This window comes from Gossypium arboreum, chromosome 11, assembly GCF_025698485.1.
Source record: "Gossypium arboreum isolate Shixiya-1 chromosome 11, ASM2569848v2, whole genome shotgun sequence".
In the NCBI taxonomy this organism is placed as follows: Eukaryota; Viridiplantae; Streptophyta; class Magnoliopsida; order Malvales; family Malvaceae; genus Gossypium; species Gossypium arboreum.
In genome coordinates this window covers 2,802,860-2,827,871 of record NC_069080.1, presented here as the reverse complement: position 1 = coordinate 2,827,871, position 25,012 = coordinate 2,802,860, and the positions used below count along the sequence as shown (strand labels likewise).

Genomic DNA, 25,012 nt, shown 5'->3' with positions numbered 1-25,012 from the left:
AAGAGGACGAATTATATATTTATGATAAGTTTAGTTTTAATGTTTAATTTGATATCTCTTTTATCTCGATTTGGTATTTGAGTTTGGCTTTAATATTTAATATGATACTCGAGTATTTTTTTGTTCTAATTAAATATCTAATCATACTTTTACTAGAAAACATGTGTTAGGGGCACATGATGCTATTTGATTTCGTACCAAATTAAAAATTAAAGCCAATAAAAAAAATCTCAATTATTAAATTAAATATTAAATCTAAACTCAACTACCCAATGTTACATTAACAAATTAAAGAAAAGCAAAATTTTGAAGAGAAAAGGCAAAGCTATGATAAACTGCTACCGTCACAGCCACTCCCAAATTGCTTGGAAAGAAAAAAAAAAAGAACTAAGGGTTGACAACATAGAGAAAGGCAAGAAGAGAGCCGCCTCTGTTTCTCTCTCTCTAAATAAAAATTTACAGAGGCTTCCCCTTTTTTCTCTGCTTTCTGTAATAGACCCAGAAGCTTTAACTCTATTTTCAGGTATTTTTCTTCACATAAACTACGATCCTTTTCCTTGTTTTATTTTTTTTTGCATTATGTTAATAACTTAATATCATTCCTCTACTGGGTTTCAGCTCTTTTGGTTTTATATTGCACCATTTAAAAACAGACCTTTATGTTTTTTTTTAATTAATGGATAATTTCTTTTTTTCCTTTTTTACTTCATGATTAAGTATATAGGCTTTGTTGGTTCGTTATAAAAGGAAATTGGAACTTGTTTTATTTTGGGTTTAAATTGTTAAAAGCATTAAGAGGTTAGTCAAAGGAAAAGAAGCGTTTTTAAGGGGGGATTGGGGTTGCCCGTGTTCTTTTGTTGTTCTTAGTGATCTGTTGTGTAAAACAAAACACTTGGTGTTAATTGAAGTTATTTGCAATATATTTGATTGGTTTTCTTTTGCGGGTGACTGATTTTGTTGTCATTTAGAGTATGCTAAAGTGAATGGGGAATTGCTTGCTAAAAGAGGTGAAAGGGCTGCCAAATTATGTAATTTTTTAGATCTAGTTCGAGAAGTTTTCTTATTTTCCTACTGCTTTCGGAGATCAACGATGTAGACCAAACGTATGTTTGGTTTTTGGTGGATTTTGAACTGTTAGTAGGGAAAATTGTGGATGCGATGGATTATTTCTTTTGACAGGTAAAAGGAGGAATCATTCTTTTCGACTAATTATGTTTCTCTTTCACATTATAAGTGTTTGAATGTCACCTCTGGGATCGGTACCATTCTTCTACGGATGCAGAGTGTAGATAAGGTATCCGGAATGTTTGTATTACTGGTAAAAATGTTGTAGGCACATGGAGTTCTCCCATTTGGAATTGATAAAGAGGAGTTAGAGCTGAAAAATCTTACAGAAACATACAATTTATAGATTATAAAAAACAGGCTCCTTGTTTATTCCATGCAGTAGAGTGAATTCATTGGTTTAAGGTGATTCTTGTTCATATGCTCTATACGATGTCTAGACGCAATTACTTCTCATTTTCTGTGACGTGTAACCTGTTTTATTGCTTTTCCAGCTGTTATGAAGATATCAAAGGGCAATGCGGGATTTGAAATTGTTCATATGATATTCATCTGTCTCAAAATATAATTTGCTGACATTTAGTGGCATGTAACGCTATTTGTTTTGTAGCAAATATGCAGATTATCCTCTTTGCCTTTGGCTTGTTTTAGTGCCTTGTCTTTGTATTATCGATGTTTTTCTTAATGATTGATACACGGGGGTTAAACTTTTCTTCCTTTGAAAAATTTTCTGGTCTGTGTGTGCAGATCATGTTACGAGCAAAGCATATCGGTAATCTCTCCAATGGTGCAAGGACATTTCTATTTAGTGGCTCACGAGGTACTGCTGCAGATGGGAATTCATGCACGTGCCCTGAAGACGAGTCCTGTGTTTCAAGAAGGCAGAACATAAGAAATGAAGATTTGTCAAAATCCTCATCCAGGGGAGCTCTGAAGTTGGCGATTGCATCCCAAGCTGTTGATTCTCATGAAGCTGAGAGAGCACCACAGCTTGTCTCCAATCCTATTCCGTTGCGTAGATCTAACATTGTAAATTCTGCCAGCAGCGCTAATGCTATTCAACATGATGAACATGCATCAGCTACTATTTCTGACCAATTTGTTAAAGTTGGCATTGAAGCTGTATCGTTCTTGTCTGACCTGATGAATTATAAGCTTCCTTTGTCTGATGGGGGTACGATATTAGGCTCAAATGGGCGTTGTGTGGTCGAATCAACAAGGTCACTTCCAAATATAAAATCCCCAGCTTTCAGGTCTGTCAAACGAGAGAACATTGCCAAAGTCAATCCAAAACCATCATCTGAAATAGCGGCTGGGGATAAGTCAACAGTTAGCTACAATGGTACAAAAGATAGAGGTAATAATAAATCCAATTTTGTTAGAGGTTACAAGCGAGTTTCAAATGCGGAATTTGTGGATTCATCAGAAACTCATAGTAGTTCTGCAAATACTTATGATAGGAGGAAGCCTATACCACAGAGAGTGAAAGCTCAGTCTCATCATTTTATGTCGAACTTGAATTCCAATGTAATACCTTCTCATGCAAAGGTTTCAGATCCTGGCATAAATGGTTTTAGGAAATCCTTTAGAGACATGAAAACGGCAACCACCGGAGTTTGTATGACCAGAACTTTAGGAGGCATGGGGCATGTTGTGGAAAGTGTATCCCAGATATTGCGACAGCTGAAGTGGGGTTCTGCTGCCGAGCAAGCTCTTAAAAATCTCAACTTTTCAATGGATGCATATCAAGCGAACCAAGTGCTAAAGCAAATACAAGATCCTGCAGTTGCTCTTGGCTTTTTCTATTGGTTAAAAAAGCAGGCTGGATTCAAGCATGATGGTCATACATACACCACCATGGTGGGTATCCTTGGTCGTGCAAGACAGTTCGGGTCAATAAATAGATTGCTTGATCAGATGGTGAAGGATGAATGTCAGCCAAATGTTGTGACATACAATCGTCTCATTCATAGTTATGGACGTGCAAATTACTTGAATGAAGCTATGAACGTGTTCAATCAAATGCAGGAAATAGGTTGTGAACCTGATCGTGTCACGTATTGTACTCTTATTGATATCCACGCCAAAGCTGGGTTTCTTGATGTTGCCATGGACTTGTACCAAAGAATGCAAACAGTTGGCCTTTCGCCTGATACATTCACTTATAGTGTGATAATCAACTGTCTCGGAAAAGCTGGGCACTTACCCGCTGCCGACAGGCTGTTTTGTGAAATGGTCGATCATGGTTGTGTTCCTAATCTAGTTACTTACAACATCATGATTGCTTTACAAGCGAAGGCAAGGAACTATGACAGCGCATTAAAACTTTACCGTGATATGCAGAATGCTGGATTTGAACCTGACAAGGTCACATACAGCATAGTAATGGAGGTGCTTGGAAACTGTGGATATTTGGATGAAGCAGAAGCAATTTTCGGTGAGATGAAAAGGAAAAACTGGGTGCCAGATGAACCTGTTTACGGCCTGCTGGTTGACTTATGGGGTAAGGCTGGTAATATTGAGAGGGCTTGGCGATGGTATCAGGCCATGCTACAAGCTGGATTGCGCCCCAATGTTCCTACTTACAATTCTTTGCTCAGCGCTTTCCTTCGAGTACACAGGTTGCCTGAAGCTTATAACTTGCTACAAAGCATGCTGGATTTGGGTTTAAATCCTTCTCTGCAAACTTATACCTTGCTCCTGAGTTATTGTACAGAAGCCAGGTCACCATGTGATATGGGGATTTGTTCCCAGCTCATGGCTGTCACAGGTCATCCCGCACATATGTTTCTGCTGTCTATGCCTTCAGCAGGACCTGATGGCCGAAATGTGCGGGACCATGTGGATAAGTTCTTGGATATGATGCACAGTGAGGATAGAGAGAGCAAGAGGGGGCTGGTGGATGCTGTTGTGGATTTTCTTCACAAATCGGGGCTTAAGGAGGAAGCTGGGTCTGTTTGGGAGGTAGCTGCGGAGAAAAATGTGTACCCAGACGCTGTTAGAGAGAAAAGCTCATGTTATTGGCTAATCAACCTACATGTGATGTCGGATGGTACTGCTGTAACAGCATTGTCTAGGACACTTGCCTGGTTTCGCCAGCAAATGCTAGTTTCTGGTATCAGTCCCAGCAGGATTGATATAGTGACTGGATGGGGCAGGCGGAGCAGGGTTACTGGATCATCACTTGTGAGACAAGCTGTTCAGGATCTTCTCAGTATTTTTAGCTTTCCATTTTTCACCGAGAATGGCAATTCCGGGTGTTTCGTAGGGTGTGGAGAGCCTCTTAACAGATGGTTACTTCAATCATACGTGGAGCGGATGCATTTACTTTAGCTTGCCGTCCGCGTAGCACAACAGAATTTTGTTGGAGGATGTAGAAGAGGAAGAGGTTTTGTATATTTATTTTAATTATTCGCAGCCTTTCAAAGTTTTAGAAGTTAAATAAGGAGCTGATGGCAGCTTCTTCATCATGTTGCAGTTAAGATTAGCTTTTGATTGAAAATTCGAACCCCAATGTTGGATCCAAGTGCTATGCAATGGCGACCGGTCTATTGAGCAGCAGGATATATATAGATATATATAGTGTTAATGGCAAAAACTTTTGGCTGAGAAGTTTATGTAAAAGATCCAACTTGAACAGGGAATTTGCAGACAGATTTGACATTTTCCTATTTTTTAAAATTTCAGCATGTGATGATTTTAACCCTTCCATTTTCTCTGGTTTAGAGATTTGCCGACTGTAAGCTATCGATGCAGCTGAAATACGAGTACCGTTGATCACCGGTGGCGGCAATCTGAGAACTGACGTGAGTTAAAAATTGCTTAATTTGACAATGGCGCGGTTCCCTAGTCATTTGCCATCAACTTCATCCTGTGATTTTGTTAATAAAGTAAATCTATAAAATTAATTGATAAAAATCTTTGAATCAGATTGAACTAGCCAGTAGGATAGGAATTGACTGGGATACCGGTCCAAAACTCAATTAACACCCGAAAATTCATAAAATCAATTTTTACTTGAAAAATTCATGTAATTATGAATTGGAATAAACACAACGCAATTAACATTCGAAAAGATATGGTCCAGTCCATTTTAATGGCAATTATTATTTTAACCACTGCCTAAGATAGAATAAATAAAAAATAAATTATTTAATCTTGAAGCTTTGAACTTGAAGCTTTTATGTTAGTAGCATGAAGCTACAATCAACCAAGCTAATAAACTTAGTTGTTTCACTTGTAGAAAAAATAATATATGTAGGTTTTCTTCATTGGTTAGATGGTAATATATTAATTTTTGGATTTAAAAAGAAAAGGATAATATTTTAATTTTAGCTCCTCTAAAATATTAATGATATAAATTTAAATTTGATTTAAACAATAAAATGCACATCCCTAGTATTGCTGCTTCTGTTTTGTTTGAAGGATATTGGCAGGGATCAAAAGAAAGTTAAAATGCAGCATTTATTTGAGATTGTCAAAAGTTCTGATTCAGAAATGTTTATATTTTTCTCATCTACATTCTACAAACATCAAAATGCCCCTCTAAATTTGGTAGTCTGTGATGTAATTGGAAAAATAAATCGAACAAACTTCGATTCTGCTAAACTGAAACCACTGATGCAGCCCTGGCTATCTATCGAGAGCAGAGTTTTGATATGTCGGAAACTTGGGTTTTTAAGTGATAAGCGGTTGCTTCTGCATGAATGCAATTCCCTTCTCGGTGCTGGCCTTTAATTCTGGCTTAAGAGCTTCCAAAGCCTTCTCTTTGTACTTGGATAAGCATACGAGTTCAGATGGAATCAACGCTTCAACTCAGAATGGAAGATCAGTCTGATCGGACTGCGCGAAAGAGCACTCCTAGATGTCCCAATCTCCATCCAAAGCGTGAAGGGATGATTCTACAAAACTTGGGGCTGCACAGGTGATAGAAGCAAAGGTAACTTGGTAGACTGCGAACTCTAGAAGAAAAGACAAATCTTTATTGAATAACTTCTCTAACAGAGGTAGTCCACATGGAGAGGACCAATCTCATGATACAAGCTGGAAAAACAAATGCAAAAGATGAAAACATGGCTGGACCTAATATCCTATTTATAGCTGTAAGAATCAATTATTTGCAGCACAACAGAATCTGAAGATAAGCAAATAAAGTATGTGTGTATAGGTGGTAACGTATGAATAGGCCGTGGATGGCAGACCTGCCTTTGCCTCCACAACCTCCGTCCCGCCAAAGATAAAAAATATATATATTAATCATTTAGTATACAGGTTTCGAACGTAGGCCTTTGTGTTAGTAGCATGAAGCTACAGCCAACTGAGCTAGTAAACTCAGTTGTTTTTCTTCAGTAGAAAAACTATTATATCAAGGTTCTCTATTGGTTAGATGAGAATATTTTAACTTTCGGATTTAGAAAAAAAAAACAATAATGTTTTAATTCTAGCTCCTCTAAACTATTAATGTTTTAATTTTAATTTTTTAACACCTTAAAAGAAAAATATTGTATTTATAAAGATTAATGTATTGTGTTATCCACTTCCTTTTCCTCCCACATGTCTCGCATTCAAAAATGGTATTGGGTATTGAATATTATATCAATAGTTATAATTAAATAATTAATTCGACAAAATAAATTTAAATTAAATCCTATGATATTTAAATATGAGACTTTAAAATTATGAAGAAAAAAAGCTTAAATACCAATGTAAAAAAGTGATATAGTGCTTTAAACCAAATATTTATTACAATGAAGAAAATCATCAAGGATGCTAAACCAAGCAAGTAAGTTGATTTTTTGACAAACATTTATTACAATGGAGAAAGGTATTGAACTAATTAACCTGGCAATTAGTATAGACCGGCTGAATCAAGTTTAATGTATAAGAACTAATTCACTTATCTTTTAATGAATAAAATGCAATTTAACACTTAATACAGAAATTATCATAATATTCTTACCTTTTATTTTGTACTTTAGTTTTAACAACACATTTTTTAATAATTTATATCATACTTGTATTTAGGTTTCTTTCATCTTACCCACTGGGGAGAATTTGAGATGGAATCAATTGAGGTATATTCTTTTTAATTGGTATGTTGAGTCCCTTAAATTTCACAGTGAATCTTGTTCTTTTACAATAACAACTCCTTTTAAAGTTATTTTTAGTAAAAATAAACGTATAAGTTCAAAATATATATATGTATTTTTAAATTATTTTAATATAATGAATATTTCTACTCGTAATCCTCAAATCATAGAAAAACACACTTAAGTGCACTTACACTTATATATTCTTTGTTATTGTAATAACAATGGCGCCAACTGTTCTAAGTAAGGTCATTTGAATTGAACTAGATTGGCTGAATAACTAATTTGGAGAGAGGTTGGTTGACTTAATAATTGATATGGATTGGTTGAATGAATTGAAAATTGGTTGAATTGGATTTTAAATATTTTTTTCTAAATTTTTAATGATTTGTTTAATTAAATTGGATGGACCAATCATCAAGATTGACAAATAGGTGGTCTGATTGATTTGATCATCAGTCCAGTCCGGTTCTAAAAACCTTAGTGCTAAGATGATTTAACATAATTTTATTTTTATAAAATAACTAAAAATAAATAATTATATGAATGATAAAAATAAACATAAAAATATTATCACACATGCTAACAACGAGGTGAGTAGCTAGGGGTTGGTAAGGGGCCTGCCCCGTTAAAATAGAAATTTTTTTATTTAGGTCTTTTAAATTTTTTTAAAAATTTAAATTAATAAAGGTAAAATTACACTTTGCCCCCTTAAAAATGATAAAATTTGATTTAATCCTTTAAACTTTATAAAGAAATAATTTATTTAAATGGTGAAATTACAATTTAACTATCATAAAATTACAATTTAATTTTAACTCCTCTAAAAATTTCCTAGGTTTGCCTATGCCAACAACCCCTTAATCTAGTGGCAAGTACATTAAGTAATTCCACCTCCAATCCCAATTATAAAAAAAAAACCATTCCAACATAAATACTTTTAATGAATTTTGATTATTTATTATTTATTTATAAAAATTATTTTTATACCTTTTATATTTGTTTTATGATTCAATATTCAAAATTTCTTATTATCCATTTTAAAAATAAAATTTCACAATTAATTTTAATCCCAGGATTACAATATAAATATCAGCACTGGTTTTAATTTTATGTTGTGTTAAATTTGTAACATAAAGAAACATGCATGTTATGCGTGTCTCCTGTTGATTATTTTAGACTTTTAAAATCATTTTTATATTTATAAATATGGATAATGAGACATCTCTTTCCCTATCAGTTGCAAGTAAACATCAAGATCTCAATTTATTTGACATCAAATACTTATACTTAAGATGCCATTTGTTCCATTAAGAAACACAGCCTATGCCCACTTGGTCTAAGTAATCAACCTCCCTTCCATTCAAAACTTTTATTATATCTGAAATAGATTGATTTGATAATAACTAAAAATTAAATGTTTATATACATTTATTTACTAAAAATTAAATGATAATAACTATAAATTTAGTTAAAAAGCAATTTATTGGATTATTTATTTAATTTAAATATATAAAATTATTTATTTTTAAATGGATAAAGAAAATGATTTTGTATTTAGTCAATTGTCTCCAATTTTGATCCCCTAAAGGAATTTGGAAGAATTGATCCCTAGTATAGATAGTTTGGGCCACTAGAGGATGAATATTTGGAATCATTCCCCATGAAAATATATTTTTAAAAAATTGATTTTAAAATTTTATATATTTAATGTTATTGTAAAAAACTTAATGCGAAAAAATTTAAAATATTTTAAACGTGATGTTAATATTATGATATATAAAATATTAATTTTAAATATTTTTAGCTTATTAATAAAAATTGTGTATAAAATCTAATGTGAATATATAACTTGTGTTTCATAGATTAAAATCACATTTTAATATAACTCTTATAAAATAATAAAAATAAAAATAATAAAATAATTGACTTGAACAACTGACATCACTTGCAACCTTGATTTAGATTTATTATATATAAAAATATATAAATATATCTCATGCAAAACTTGTGAGAATTTGCATGAAGTAATAAAATTTATTATTATTATTAATTATATATAAATTAAAATTAGTTAATTTTTATGAAGATTTTTATATTGAAAGTTGAATTATATTTTGTTTTTTATTTAAAAATTAAATAAATTAATTCATATACATTAAATTAAAGAGTAAATTAATCTTTTATTAAAAAATAATTTTATTATTAAAATTAATCCGTACATAATTAACACGATATCGATTGGATTTGAAATTTAGAATTTTGGACATCATTTTGTTATTACATGTATAAATTATGCATGAACGAATTAAATTATTAAATAATTAAAAAGATAATATCTTTTATCATAAAAGCTAATATTTTCTTTTACAAAGTTTAAATTGCTTACACCTACCCTTCGTTGGTTGGTGTGAAAAGCTTCACCTTTCCTGAAAATTTTATATTCTATTATTCTTCACATCTTCCTTCTAAATAACGTATAACATTTCTCATTTTATAATTTAAAAAGTAAATTAATATTAAAAATAATTTTAATTTGAAAATTATATTGTTTTTAACATAGTTATTATATAAAATAATGAAATATAATATTTACTATTTTAAACACGAAAAAAGCCAAAATTAATCTAATAAATTTAATGGTTCATGTATATGTTAAATATTTAAAAAAAGGAAAGTGGGCTTAGCATTAAGTAATAAAATTTATCGTTATTAATTATATATAAATTAAAATTGGTTAATCCCCATTTTAGCTTTCTCGCGAATCAAAGTCTCACCCTCTTCCTTCCATGGAATAGGTGCCTTTGTCTGTCACACTCTTGGAGAAGAAGAAGACGAAGACGACGACTACGAAGCTATTTTAACGCTTCGGTTTCATCGCCGATCATTTTCCGTCATCGTACTTTCAGAATTTACGACTTTATCCCTCGCATTTCCAGTAAGTTCATCTTCTTTCTTTCTTTCTTTCTTTCTGAAATCTTTTCTCTGGAAATATATTGATAAAGCACAAGGAGAAAAGAGGAAAAGGAAAAAGAAAAAAGAAAAAGAAAGATTTATGCATGTTGATTCGATTGAGATAATAATCGATGGGGCACAAGAAGAAGAACGTTGCTCCGCGCTCAAAACAGTTTCCGGCGCCAGTGAATGTCGTTAATGATTCAGGTGAAGCTGAGTTGAGTGGGAATAATGCGAAGGTCGGGGTATCGGCTGGTGTTCCGGATGAATCGAATGGTTCGTCTTCGTCGTCTGTGGTTAAGGCTGACTGTGAGCGAGCCCTAACGGCACTCCGACGTGGCAACCATACGAAAGCGCTTCGGTTGATGAAAGAATCGTGCACTCGTCACGAGAACTCGGCTCAGGCCGCTCTAGTTCACCGCGTTCAAGGCACGGTGTGCTTGAAAGTGGCGTCCATCATGGATGACCCTAACGCTAAAAATCGGCATTTGAAAAGCGCGATAGATTCAGCCAGAAAAGCTGTAGAGTTATCACCCAACTCCATCGAATTTGCTCATTTTTATGCTAATTTACTGTATGACACGGCCAACGATGCAAAAGAGTATGAAGAAGTGGTTCAAGAATGCGAACGCGCGTTGGCCATTGAGAATCCGGTGGATCCCGCTAAAGAAAGCTTACAAGAAGAAAGTCAACAGCAAACATTAACTGCGGAAGCGAGGATTTTGCAAGTGCAAAGTGAGCTTAGGTCGTTGATACAGAAATCACATATCGCTTCAATTTCTACTTGGATGAAGAATTTAGGGAGTGGAGAAGAGAAATTCAGGTTTATTCCGGTCCGGAGAGTGACTGATGATCCAATGGAGGTTAGGCTAGTGCCATCGAGAAGGCCTAATGAGATCAAGAAAGCTACGAAGACACCAGAAGAAAGAAGGAAAGAAATTGAGGTTAGAGTTGCTGCTGCTAGGTTGTTGCAGCAGCAGAAATCTGAAGCAGCTTCTTCTTCACCACAGTTGCAAAGCAAGGGCGAGAAGGATGAACTGGATTTAACTTCAGGAAGCGGGCAAAGAGGAGCAGATAGGAGGAGGAGGAAGAATGGTTCTACAGCTGAAAGGAAAGATTGGGTTCGATCATATTGGAATTCAATGAGCATTGACTTGAAGAGAGATCTGCTTAGAATTAGGGTTAGTGACATCAAAGCGCATTTTGGTTTGGTGAAAGATGAATTGGCAAGTGATGTCTTATCAGAGGCTTTAGAATTTGCGGAGGCTTATAAGACTTGGAACTTTTGGGTTTGTTGTAGGTGTAGTGAAAAATTTGCGGATTCAGAGTCTCATATGCAGCATGTTGTTCAGGAGCATATGGGGAACCTCATACCAAAAATGCAGAACGTGTTGCCACAGAGTATTGATAGTGAGTGGATAGAGATGCTCCTTAACTGTTCTTGGAATCCTTTGGATATTTCTGCTGCAATTAAAATGATTGGGGACCGTAATGAGCAGTGTAATGATTGCTTTGATGATGCATGGGATTCATCTCCTGCAAAGGAAATTCTTGGGGTTAGTTACAGTTGTGGTAGTGTAGAGTGTAATGTTTGTGAGCAAGTTTCTAGCATTGAGTGCAAAGGATGCGATGGAAACAAGGGTTCTGTAACATATCCCCTTGTTGATTGTTGGCCAACAGTGGCTGATGCTGAGCGTGCAAAGTTGCTTGAAAGAATTCATGCCACATTTGAACTGCTTATTAGACATAAGTACCTTGCTGCTAGCCATCTTAACAAGGTGATACAGTTCACAATGGATGAGTTGCAGAGTCTGGTTTCTGGTTCTCAGCTTCTAAATCATGGCATAGATCAGACTCCCATGTGTATCTGTTTTCTGGGATCTACACAGCTTAGAAAAGTTCTCAAATTCCTACAGGACTTATCTCATTCTTGCGGTATGGCTAGATACTCTGAGAAGACTGCTCCTGTGGATGATGTGCATGGTGCTACTAAGATTCTTGAGGTTAAGGAGAAGATTGTTCTTAATGCAGATGCTTCGTGTCTCCTCTTGGATGAACATTTATTGCCTGATGCAGCAATAGAAGATTCTGCCCTGGAAAAGTCCAGAGGTAGCAATGGAAATGAGTTTGTACAGGATGCTGATGCTCTGCTGTCCTGGATCTTTTCAGGCCCCTCAAGTCAGTATCAATTGGCATCATGGGTACACATGAAAGCAGAGAAAACACAGCAAGGACTAGAAATTCTCCAGATGCTGGAGAAGGAGTTTTATCACCTACAGAGTCTCTGTGAGAGAAAATGTGGCCATATGAGCTACGAGGAAGCATTGCAAGCTTTAGAGGATCTCTGTCTTGAAGAAGGTAAGAAGAGGGAGACTGCCACTGAATTTGTTCATCAAAGCTACGAATCTGTCCTTAGAAAGCACAGAGAAGAACTTGTTGAGACTGAGAGTGATGATATGTTCCTTAGCAGTAGATTTGAGTTAGATGCTATTACAAATGTTTTACAAGAAGCAGAAGCACTGAATATCAATCAATTTGGCTATGAGAATACTTATGCTGGTGTGACTTCTCAGTTGTGTGACTTGGAATCTGGGGAAGATGATGACTGGAGAGCTAAGGATTATCTGCATCAAGCGGACACCTACATAGAAGTTGCCATTCAGAGACAGAAGGAACAATTATCTCTAGAGGTCTGTCATTTGCTTTAGGTGCAACTTTCAATATAAAGAATTGATTCTTAACCTGCCATTCTTAATTATTTCATTTTGTCAAGCAGCTAAGCAAAATCGATGCACGAATTATGCGAAACGTTACTGGGATGCAGCAGTTGGAACTCAAACTTGAGTCTGTATCTGCACATGATTATCAGTCAATAATGCTGCCTTTAGTGAAATCATACTTGAGGGTTTGTATTAAGCTAATTGGATTTATGTGTTCTATTTCGTATAGACTATGCCATATCGTGATATGATTTTTATCTATTTATTTATCATTTTTAAATTCAGGCACACTTGGAGGACATGGCTGAGAAAGATGCCACTGAGAAATCTGATGCTGCGAGAGAAGCATTTTTAGCAGAGCTTGCACGTGACGCTAAGAAGGTTGCTCGAGGAGGAAGTGGTAATTCCAGACATTCTCAGGAGAAAGTCAAGGATAAGAAAAAGAACAAGGAGTTCAGAAAATCCAAGGATTCAAAGGTATTGCTACTTTTTATTTTTTAATATTCAGCTGCTAGTAACTTAAATTGCATGTTCCATGGTGCAGGTCTAATGTTTTCTTAATGTTTCAGGGTTATGGTGGAAATGAGCTGCATATGCTAAATGATGAGACTGCTGAGCAAGTGTATATTTCCTGCTGTTCTCCATTCGCATATTCTCATTGTCTATAGTGATCATTCTTCTCTTTGCAAGTGGTGATAGTACCTTTTGGTATAGTTTAATATTAATGTGCATTTTCATGTGTGTTTCTTGCAGTTCTGGGGCAGCTGATGGTGACCATCTAGATTCTAAAGTTGTTTCTGTGAATAATGATGACTTAAAACAGCAAGAAGAGGAATTTAGACGAAAAATAGAGCTCGAAGAAGAGGAAAGGATGCTTGAGGAGACTTTGGAGTATCAAAGATGGATTGAGAATGGGGCTAAACCGAAGCACCTTGCAGAGCAAAATACAAGAACTATTCAAACGCATGCAGAGAAAGCGGTTGATGGATTGCATGATGCATGTTTGGATGCTGGTAATCTAGATATTCAGGTGAGCATTATGTTGGTGACTCTTTCCTTTATGCATGATGAGATGGAAAGTTGGAAAGATATCATGCCAAGATGTGCTTCATGCTGTTACCTTTATAGGAACCATGATGAGATAATCAGAAAACTTTATAAACTTTCTTTTCAGCAACATTTGGCACCAAGGAGCGGGGTCGCAAACAAATTGGATAGCATACCAATGAGCGCTGCCAATGGTTCAGCTGTGCCAGTGACTTCTATTACATCCGGCACTAGGGGTGCTGTCCCAGATGATGGTTTTTTTCCTAGTAATCAATGGACAGGAAGAAAGGGTCGACGACATAAGGGTAACAACAAATTTCTTGATGGAAAGTATCGAGTCTCGTCATCTGAAAATCAAAACATTCAAGGTAGAATCTCTCATGGCAACGTGGAAGAACAAGTTGGATATGTTGATGGTGGCCCCATGGACAGTGGTAAAGCTTATTTTGATGCTACATTAAATCTATGGTTTGATGAGCTGGAGCTTTTTGATTTACTGGATATCAAGTCTAGACATATGTGCTCATGCACCCACACTCTTATCCTTATAATATTGGCCTATCTTCTCTTTCTGTTTTGCTTATTCAAAATATTCTTTTGGCTACCTTGTATTATACTATTAGGTATACAAAATTAAGTATGAGATTGTATAGATATAATGCTTGCCACGTTTTCTTTTGGAAAGTTACATTTTCCTGCTTAATTTTGTTAGCTGCAAAAATTATTCTATATTAACCCGTTCCACATGCATTCTCTTATTATCTATCTATACTATGTAGAGGGAAAATGACTATCTAAGCTTTAGAATACAAGGAATAAAGTGTATGAAGTTGTATGAGGAAATATAATCATTATTATATGCTATCCCATTCCACATTCTGCTCTGATCACCGTGCCATAATGGTTATAGACCATCTGTCATTGTGAATTTGTGTTAATATTTTTTTATTATTGTTAGTTTTTATGTGGTAAGCTGCTTTTCTAATTTATTTGTCCAACTTTTGGGAACTAAGTCGATGTGGGTGTTTCTGTAAAACCAGCTGCTCCTGTATCTGGGGAAGGTGGTACAAAGACTTTAAGACAACTGCAAGCTGAGGAAGATGACGAAGAAAGGTTCCAAGCAGACCTTAAGAAGGCCGTTCGCCAAAGTCTTGGTAATGTCCTTACCGCATTTACTTTTTCATGCTTCTTATTGTTTCCCTACACTTACAAATTTGTACTTGAGATTAGGTATCTTGAAACAAGTCATCCATATAACTGTTTTAGTGTATGTTCGGTAAATTCTCACCCATTTTCTCATTAGCATCTCATGAACAGACTTTAAGACGATTTCGCCTATGAATTTTTTATTGGTAAAAGAAAAATATCCGTTCTTCTTTAAGGAAGATTTTGCAGTCAATAATGCTTTTCTACAGTTTTTGTTGAGACAAACTCAGGTGAAACACTTTTTCCTGGGTATTTGTTACAAAGGTTAAGTGTTGGTGTCCTCAATCTGATTGGCTAAAGTGCGAAATTTTTTTGACAATGAGCTGCCTAGTTATGCATTTATATTTAACTTTGTAGTTTTGGCTAAACTCTATTGCATGTACCTGTATTTGGCAGTCTATTGTGTTGGTGCATGAATAATCTCACATGCATGCATTTGTATTTAACTTGGTAGTTGTAGCTCAACTCTAGCGAGTGTACCGGTATTTGGCAGTCAGTTGCTGAGATAAGTTCCACTTTTATAAATTGGACTGATACTTTTTGTTGTAACAGAGGTATTCCTTACTGTAGTATAGTTCTGTTGTGTAGTGTTGTTCTTTATGATTGATTGCAGCTTGGCTGCAAAGCTGCACATACCGTTAAACATGGTCTCGGCGTTAAGTTTCTAATTTTCATTTTTCTTGAGTAGATGGTCTGCTTGAGCAGCTTTCTAACCTTGTTATTGTCATTTTTCAGACACATACCAAGCACAACAGAGATTTCCCTTGGCTTCAAGTTTGAAAGCAGTAGAAAGGGTACCTTTGGAAGTAAAAACCCATGGTGTCTCACCAAATGAGGTCTCCGGTGAAGGTTTGAAAGAAACTGAAATGTTTGGTACAGGTCTGCTGAATGATGTTGGCGAATATAATTGCTTTCTGAATGTTATTATACAGGTTAGTTTTTCTCGTACTGTAATTCCTGGTCCCTTTCAGCCCACCGTCCTTAAACTTGGCCCTCTATGTAATCTTCCCTTTCTAATCATTTGCTGCCTTTGGTATTAACTTCAGTCATTGTGGCACTTGAGACGGTTTCGTGATGAATTCTTGCGGAGATCAGCATCAGATCATGTTCATGTGGGAGATCCATGTGTTATCTGCGCACTATATGAAATTTTCACTGCCCTGAACATCGCATCTAGTGATGCACGGAGAGAACCAGTAGCCCCTACATCACTTAGAATAGCCCTTAGCAACTTGTATCCAGATAGTAACTTTTTCCAAGAGGTAAAATCAGTGCTTATTCTACATCGCATTTCTAATTGTTAGCTATCCCATCATTACTCAAAATTACGATTTTAGATGGATGTCTATGTTTGAAAGATTTGACAAAGATACTAGCAATTTACAGGGTCAGATGAATGATGCTTCTGAAGTATTGGCCGTAATATTTGATTGCCTTCATCGGTCTTTCACTTCTGCTTCAAGTGTTTCTGATGCTGATTCTATGGACAGCAACTGCACGGGCTCTTGGGATTGTGCAAATAGTGCTTGTACAGTGCATTCTCTTTTTGGGATGGATATCTTTGAACGAATGAATTGCTACAGTTGTGGTGTGGAGTCCAGACATTTGAAGTACACTACTTTCTTTCATAACATAAATGCCAGTGCACTGCGAACAATGAAGGTGTCTATCCTTTGCGCATGGAAAAAAGAACTCTAGAACTCCTTTTGAACAATTTTCTTTTCTTGGTTATTCCTAACAAAACATTTTTTTACCTTTCAGGTTATGAGTGAAGAAAGCTCCTTTGATGAGCTTTTAAATCTTGTGGAGAGGAACCATCAATTAGCTTGTGATCAAGAGGCTGGTGGCTGTGGGAAGCTCAACTATGTCCATCACATTCTCTCAAATCCACCACATGTTTTCACAACAGGTTGTGCTTGAAGTTATTAAATGAATTTATACTTGGTTACTCAGTGGTTTATACTTCTAAAATCATTATCATTTTTGGTCTTGCAGTTCTCGGTTGGCAGAATACATGTGAAAGTGCTGATGACATAGCAGCAACACTGGCTGCCTTAACTAATGAAATAGATATTAGTGTGCTTTATCGGGGTATTGATCCCAAGAATAAGCATAACTTGGTCTCTGTGGTACGAATGCGCAGTCTATTTTCCTCTTTGCACGTGTTTGTGTTTTAATTTGGAGTACAAATTTTAAAATGCAGAAATAGGGGTGATTATTGGACATTATTTTTAAGGTTTGATTTTAAACTCTCAGGTTTGCTATTATGGGCAACATTATCATTGTTTTGCCTATAGTCATGATCATGAAAGATGGGTTATGTATGATGACCAAACTGTCAAGGTAAGTTTGTGTTCTATTATGGATGTATGGCATGTCATGTCATCCAGTGTATTCTCTAATCTCTGGTACTACAAAACTGATTTTTGATGTTCAGGTAATTGGTAGCTGGGCTGATGTTCTTACAATGTGCGAACGGGGGTGCTTGCAACCACAGGTTCTTTTCTTTGAAGCTGTAAACTAAAGAATTTTTTGTCAAATCTTGTCATAATGATACACAAAGATAGCATTGAGCTTAACATGGGTTTTGGCTTCGGTTCGCTATCAAGTGAAGTGTTGTTCATAGTCACATTGCAGTTTATACTGTAAAAATATGCAAAATTGGTTCCAGAGGAAAGCCAGAGATGTTTTGTTATAGTAAATCCAGAGTTGTGATGTATAAAGGAAAGGGAAGAATTTTGGGACTCCTTTGAGTTTTTGTAGGAGAAAGTGAAGTCGTTTTTAAGGGAAGATATGATGTACCAAAGAATTTTGGAACTTCCTGATAAAGTGGCTCCAGTCGAGGGGGAAAAGTACCCCTGAAATTTTATATGAATGGGTAGCCATGAATGGCATTATTGAATGAGAATGTAATGCAGCAAGGATTGTTGACAGGAGGATATAGCAATTATAAGTGGGGAAGATATTAGATATGGAAACTGTTGTAGATGGATTTTTTTTTTTTTTGGTTCAAAAGATTATTTCCCCCAATATATTTTGAAGAGAAGGTTAAGTATGGGTCAACATCAGGACCCTACGGTGTTCAACTCATGATATTTCAGCTTATAGTAAAATTTTGTTGTGACCCTGATGCTGTTTCTATTTTGAAATGTACATGCATCTGTGTTAAGAAATTGCACCCATTCACTGCCTCTTCATTTTCCTACAAACCATTGCCAGATTTGTAACTATTTTTGATATTTAAGTAGATGCTTTTCTTCAATCATGGTTTTATGAACTAAGTAGGGTCCACTCTCGAGTTTTTGTATAATAATTACGAATAGAAAATTTTTATTGCATTATGGATTTCAAAGTTATTTGTCAATGATAAATATTATTTATGAATGTTAATGAATAATTAATTATAAATATAAACAATTATTCATTATTATTCTTAATGTAACATTAAAATAATTTGAAATGTTTTCACCATCATAATCATAATAATTTGAATTGAGGACATTTACCATTTTTTGGATTCATGATTCTAAGCAGGAGACAATATTAACGGCAAAAATTAATAGATTTAATAAGCTATAGAATTTTAAAAAATATATTTTGATACTTATGTAACTATAAAATTTTGATTTTTTTTTAATTTTAAGATAATTGATGTTATTTTGGATTTAACAAGATTTTTTTTCAATTGAAATACAGTGTTTATTTTTTTAAAACTACAATTATACTAGAAGTTACAATCATAATATTTGAAATATGCGATTATTTAAAAATTAAGTGAATGGCTTAAATCGTTAAATATAAGATACAATCAAACTTTTTAAATTTTAAATTAGAATATTGAATAAATATATATATTAATAAATTTTAACTTTAATTTCAAATATAAAATATAATTAAAAGTAAGCTTATGTTAAGGAAAATGCAAGAATCATTCGCATATATCTTACTGTGTTATATATAATTATTTATTAAAGGTTCAACTTTAAAATCTTGCACTAGTTGTTTGCCAAGTTACCCACTGTCGACACTTGTGACACACAAGTACCCAACCCTAAACCTAAGGCAGCCCCTTAAAATTAGAATTCTCCTAAATTCCCCAATATATGTTCCCTAAGCTAACGGTCACACACTTGGAAACCCAACCCAACTTCCCATTTCCATTACGCCTTTTCTCTTTTTTACTCGGTCTTTTTTTTACATCCACCAAATCCGCTGATATCAGACCTTTTCACCTCAAATTTCGAAACCCCTATTTTCAGTTTCAACTCCCCCCTTCCCCTATTTTCTTTGCTCCTTCTTCTCCGTTTAGTGTTTCACCCCCACAGTTAACCCTGTTTAATGATACCATGCAAACATGACCCTCAAAAGTGGCACCACCAGCGCCTGCGCCGCCTGCAAATACCAAAGGCGAAAATGCATCCCCGAATGTCTCCTCGCCCCTTATTTCCCTGCCGACCAAACCAAAGTCTTCCAAAACGCCCACAAATTATTCGGCGTTAGCAACATCGTTAAAATCCTTAAAAGTTTAGATCCTTCTCAACATGCCGAAGCCATGCGTTCTATTAAATACCAAGCCAACGTTCGTGACAAGTTCCCCGTTTACGGCTGTTTGGGTGTCATCCGTCAGCTTTATTACCAAATTCAGTTACTCGAAGAGGAATTCCACTCCGTGCTTTCACAACTCGAAATGTATAGACAATATCACCACGAGGTGCCTTCGCAACTAGAGCTAGGCATGGCACCGCCTACGAACGGTCTAAATTTTCTCACCGCCGTATCGGACATGCCGGTTTCGATGCAACATTCCTACTCTAACAGTAATAACATTGGTTATTGCTCTTCTTACGTAGATTCTAAGGACCATAATAATAATAACAATAATAGTAATAGTAATAGTAATAATAATAATAATAATAATTCTTTGTGGATTCAACACCCTTTTCTCGCTACAAACAATAGCAGCAGCTCCAACAGCAATGAGAATAATCCATTAATGGCAATTCAATCTCAGCTGTTGGTTTCAAACACGCAGCCTTTAGTTAAACAACACGAAGTTGTTCAAGATTACGATGAACTTCATCCTTTCTTCGATACTATCGATGACAGACAATCATTTATTCATTCTAAAGAACCTTATGATTCCAGGTAACCAATATATATATATGATCATATATGTGTGTGAATTAAACTGGGATTTAAGTATTGATGGTGTGGGTTTGAATGGTGCAGTTGTGAAGATTCAGCAAAAGAAAAAACACAAGCAATTGAACTTGTTCCCAATAATGAATTGAAGAATGCTGCTGCTTGCTTCAGTCTCACTAGTGTTCACTGATGAAAAATAGCAGCCAGAGAAAAAAGAAAAGAAAACCTATGTACTGCAACTTACATATTCTTTTATGTCATTTCATTTCTTCATAGTTTAGATATTCTATACAGTGCATCCCACTGCTAGAATAAGAGTTGAACATTTCTGGGCTTTAATGGTTCCATGTTTTACCATTTTTTTTAAATATTTTAATTAGTTTAAAATTGGTATAGATAATTATCATATACCCAGCCAGGTCAAGATGATATGTGTAATTTTTTTAATTAGTTTAAAAATTATTTTTTAGGGTGTAGTGACAAGGTCTATCACACTTTTAAAGTGAGAAGGTGATGCGCTTATCTTCTTAGTATGTTTATAGAAAATGAAGGATTAGTCACGCAACTATGGAGAAGATATTGTCGAGAGGGATAATTACGAATATCAAACATGAATCTTATAATCAACTTGAAAATATGGAAAAATATTTTTCCAACTATTTTAAACACCAAATTTGTTATCCTAATCCAAATCCATATAAATGTGTAATTTTTAAATTTTAGTTCAGATGTTTTTATTATAAAAATTAAATATCAAATATATTTTCATTGGAATTTTTTTACTTTTTTACCAAACATATTTTTAATTAAAAAACATTTTCAAAAATAAATGAAAGTTTAGTGAATTAATTTTTATACAATGTCTTCTTCTATCATAATCTATTTCTAATTCTTAAATTAAATAAAAAATTTAAAACACAACTTTTAATTATTATAATATCAACTATATTTAATTTATACATATAAGTTGATTGAGTTTTAGTTTGATTAGTATAGGTAATATTGTCAATACAAGAAAACGTGGGTTTGAGTGCGCAACAGCGAATTATCTTCTTATTTATGAGTTGATGATAGATTATGAATAATTTTAAATATTAATCTCACAAAAAATAATCAGAATATATAATAAATTAAATATTATTAAAAAAAAGGCGTATAAACTTTATAGTTTTATCAGCATGACATCAACATGCCTCGACAAAATCTTTGCCTATTTATGTGGCAGAATTTTTTCAAAACCAACCAATGATGATGGACTACCGTACGAAGGAATATTGCTCTTTTCCACTCGAATTCCAATTTCGATTTTCTTAATTTAAAATTACATATAATATATAATACTATTTATAATCTCTTTTCTAGGATAAATACACTACTTTAATAGGTCTAATCTCATTATATTAATTGAATTAAGATTTAATTAATCTCTAATATTAATATTTAAATTGATATTATTTAAAATATATCATATATTATTTATTAGACTTATACATGAATCGAGTTGAGTCCTAACAAAATTCTAGACCCGTTTGATATGTTTGGATTCGCCCAAAAATAGACTTAAATTTTGCCCAAGTCCGACTCGGATTATAGATGTTAAACATGGGCTCAACTCGTATTAAATATTTTTATTTTATTTTTATACAATTTTTAAAAATATAATACATAAAAATACTAAAAATATTAAAATAATTATTTCTCAACAAATTAAAAATTAATTAAAAAAGTCTTTATACTTATGTAACATTAAGATAAGTACAACTTAACAAGTAAATATCTCTAAAATAGTAACAAAATTAACAATAAAATAAAAGTTATACAATATCTAAATAACAACAACAAAATAATAAAATGACAGCAAAACAGTGAGAAAACAACAACAAAACAACAATTTTTTTTTCTTTTTGCAAATTGAAGCCAGGCCTGGCTTGGGCAAAAAAAAAACTTACTTGAGGCCTAACCTATTTTTTAAATAGGCTTTTTTTTTTTGTCCAAACTCATTTTTCAAGTCTATATTTTTACCTAAATTTTCTTATTTTTTTGGGCAAACCTTAGATCCAAATGATCCAACCATGAATATATCTATTCTATAGGATTTTTCAATATATTTAAAATTATTAAATTTTGATGGAAGGATAGGATATCTCATTATTCATAATAAAAGACATAACAACAATAAATTAACCGGTTACTATTGTCACCTTTATAAAACATTAAAATAGAAAACAATTAATATATATATATATAATATATATCGATAATGTATGTTATTAATAAATTATATGGTAACATATATAAAAATTATTTGAATTTAATTTTTAAATTTTATTTATGTTATATTATTATCTAATTTGATTAATTAAGAACAACAATTATATTATTTTTTGAATAATTTAATTATAAGTTTTGATTATATCTGCTCGTTTTGACACGATGCTTAAAATTACTCTTAGTCTTTTCTCAACTCATAAATATAAGGATAACGCGTTTCAATATATTAGAATCCACATTCTCTTGCATTAATAATAATATCTATGTCAATTGAGTTAACACTCAGTTAATAATTATATCACATATTAAATAATAAATAATATAATACCATTGGACATGGATAAGGATTAGCAACCATATCATGAACCCGGTGACACGAAAGCTGACAAGTGACATCCAATTTGGCAATTTGAAGTAATTTTATTGAATTTTCTTTCCAAAAATAATGGGATTGTTTAATATTAGATCTTATCAGGTGGTGCATGCTTAGAATTATTCCAACATCATTTGAATATTTTATCAGGTGGTGCATGCTTAGAATTATTCCAATATCATTTGAGTATATATTCATATTAAAACATTCAAATATGTTGTAATTTATAATATATTTTATTATATTTTAACAATTTCAATTTGTATACTATTTTGTGTTACAATATATTTTATTTATACGAAATCGCATAGCTCAAAGTTTATTTTTATTTTTTGGTCAAACGTAGCTCAAAATTGAAACTTCATTAATAATGACTATTTTTCAAATTTGTATTTGTAAACATTACTTCAATGTTGAAAACTATATTTATTTTGGATTTATTTTCTTAATGGTCAAGACGTCGAGTCAGCGTCGCAGCTCAAAGGATATATATCTCAAGGTCCCTGTAATTTTTACATTTTTTATTTTTAAATTCGAGTACAATTATTAATGTTGTTAAATTTATTAGTATAATATTTTGAAATAATAATAAAAATATTTATTTGATAATCATGTAATAAAAGATAATGTTATTAACTCAAATTTAATTGAATAATTTTAACATTATCAACAATTAAATTTATATTTTAAATATAAAATATAGAGAGATTGAATTCTTTAAAATAAAAAGGACTAAATTCTTAACATGAAAAGAGTACAAGGGCCTAAAGTATATTTTAACTCTTTTTCCTAAAAGAGGAATTCTCTCAACTTGTCGTGTACGAGTTTCCTAGTTCCTACTTTCACGTATAAATTATAAAAGTAAGTTTATTTTACGTAAGATTTACGTAATAATTTTTAGGGTTAAATTAAAATTGTAAAATTTTATGAGTTAAAATCTAAAAAATTATTGCTATAAAAATTTGAACTAAATTATTGATTCATTTGAAGTGTGTAAAATGAAAATTATCTATTAATCAAAAGATAAAATTAGCATAAATTAAATAATTAAACATTAGCCCTTTAGTCAAAAAAAATTAATAATTACAAGAGACTAAAATGAAAATTATTCCATTTGAGATTACTACGTGATTTAGTGTCGTACGAATAATATTTAGCAATAAAGTTAAATATTTTAAGGGTCTTTTATTTGTAAAAGATAGTTTTTTTAGATTGATGATGAAAATGATTGGTTTTGGCAAATTAATTAATAGCTATTGAATTAGAGGAGACAAAAAAATGGGTATACTTCATTTCCTTGCATTAGGTGTAAGACAAAATGATAAGCACAGATCTTTCTTACCTATTCACGTTAGACATGGCAAAATTCGAACCGCTCATATGGAGTAAATTTTTTTAGATAGTACGTATGGATTAATTATGATAATTTATTGCCTTTTACCGTTTTGCTCCACCATAAAAATTATCATTTTATTTTTAATGTAATAATATATTATAGAAAATTTTATATATTTTATGTTTAAATATTTTTTCAAGAATTATGTTTAATTATTTATTGGACTTTAAAATATTTAAAATATTAAAGATAAGTAATAAAATTTAAATTGAAGCGGTGCAGGGCAAGATAAGATAGGGTAAGGTAAGGTGGAGCGGAAATAATAGTGAATTTCAATATTATATATCCAATAGAGCGAGACGGGTGGTGGAACAAAACATATCAACTGTGAAATAGTGATAGATTTAACAATATCCACTCCGTCGTGCTCCGTTGCCAATCCTAACCTCTAGTTTTAAAATTAGAAAAGAAAAAAAAGTGTGCATAAAAGGAGCATATATATTCTTATCCTTTTGTCTTTTTAATTATTTATATATATATTATATTTGGTATGAGAATATACCATGCTATTTAGTACCGAATTAAATATTGATACATCATCAAAAGATATGAAATAAATTTAAAGTATATTTTTGGTATAATATCACATTTAGCTCTCAATATTTACATTTTTGTTAATTTGATCTTTAATTTTTTTTAAAGTTAAATTTGTCCCTTAAATTTTAAAAAGAGCGAAATAGTTTTTTAACAAAACATTGACTAAAATATTAATTTTTAATGATATTGGCACGAAGACCTATATGACAAT

At 33.0% G+C, this 25,012-nt stretch overlaps 3 protein-coding genes across 5 annotated transcripts; all 3 read left to right on the top strand.

Moving 5' to 3' along the window:
* Positions 1 to 273: 273 nt before the first annotated feature.
* Positions 274 to 4,746, top strand: LOC108464336 (pentatricopeptide repeat-containing protein At1g74750). 3 transcript variants are annotated; one of them, XR_008274464.1, is made up of 3 exons: positions 274 to 523; positions 1,813 to 4,453; positions 4,544 to 4,746. XR_008274464.1 is itself a non-coding variant. In XM_017764596.2 (3 exons), exon 3 carries the CDS (start codon positions 1,816 to 1,818, stop codon positions 4,396 to 4,398), a length of 2,583 nt encoding a protein of 860 aa, XP_017620085.1. In that variant the 5' UTR covers positions 274 to 523; positions 969 to 1,179; positions 1,813 to 1,815; the 3' UTR covers positions 4,399 to 4,746. The 3 variants fall into 3 exon arrangements, 2 of the variants coding, with proteins under 2 accessions (XP_017620085.1, XP_017620084.1); XM_017764596.2 differs by adding an exon at positions 969 to 1,179 and having other exon boundaries at positions 1,813 to 4,746; XM_017764595.2 differs by having other exon boundaries at positions 1,813 to 4,746.
* Positions 4,747 to 9,878: 5,132 nt separating this feature from the next.
* LOC108464233 (uncharacterized) lies at positions 9,879 to 18,434 on the top strand. Its single transcript, XM_017764409.2, has 14 exons — positions 9,879 to 12,799; positions 12,886 to 13,014; positions 13,115 to 13,306; positions 13,399 to 13,451; positions 13,583 to 13,859; positions 14,004 to 14,310; positions 14,917 to 15,030; positions 15,818 to 16,014; positions 16,129 to 16,344; positions 16,469 to 16,744; positions 16,844 to 16,991; positions 17,078 to 17,211; positions 17,339 to 17,425; positions 17,520 to 18,434. The coding sequence occupies exons 1-14, from the start codon at positions 10,241 to 10,243 to the stop codon at positions 17,604 to 17,606; spliced, it is 4,776 nt and encodes a 1,591-aa protein (XP_017619898.1). The 5' UTR covers positions 9,879 to 10,240; the 3' UTR covers positions 17,607 to 18,434.
* A 922-nt stretch (positions 18,435 to 19,356) lies between these two features.
* Positions 19,357 to 20,414, top strand: LOC108462167 (LOB domain-containing protein 27-like). Its single transcript, XM_053020885.1, has 2 exons — positions 19,357 to 20,227; positions 20,312 to 20,414. Exons 1-2 carry the CDS (start codon positions 19,437 to 19,439, stop codon positions 20,412 to 20,414), a joined length of 894 nt encoding a protein of 297 aa, XP_052876845.1. The 5' UTR covers positions 19,357 to 19,436.
* The last annotated feature ends 4,598 nt before the right edge of the window (positions 20,415 to 25,012 follow it).

Coding starts and splice junctions, on each gene's coding strand:
- LOC108464336 (XM_017764595.2), top strand. CDS start 1,816: ATGTTACGAGCAAAGCATATCGGTAATCTCTCCAATGGTGCAAGGACA.
- LOC108464233 (XM_017764409.2), top strand. CDS start 10,241: ATGGGGCACAAGAAGAAGAACGTTGCTCCGCGCTCAAAACAGTTTCCG. Junction 12,800..12,885: donor AGGAACAATTATCTCTAGAG/GTCTGTCATTTG, acceptor TTTGTCAAGCAG/CTAAGCAAAATCGATGCACG. Junction 13,015..13,114: donor TAGTGAAATCATACTTGAGG/GTTTGTATTAAG, acceptor TTTTAAATTCAG/GCACACTTGGAGGACATGGC.
- LOC108462167 (XM_053020885.1), top strand. CDS start 19,437: ATGACCCTCAAAAGTGGCACCACCAGCGCCTGCGCCGCCTGCAAATAC. Junction 20,228..20,311: donor AAAGAACCTTATGATTCCAG/GTAACCAATATA, acceptor TGAATGGTGCAG/TTGTGAAGATTCAGCAAAAG.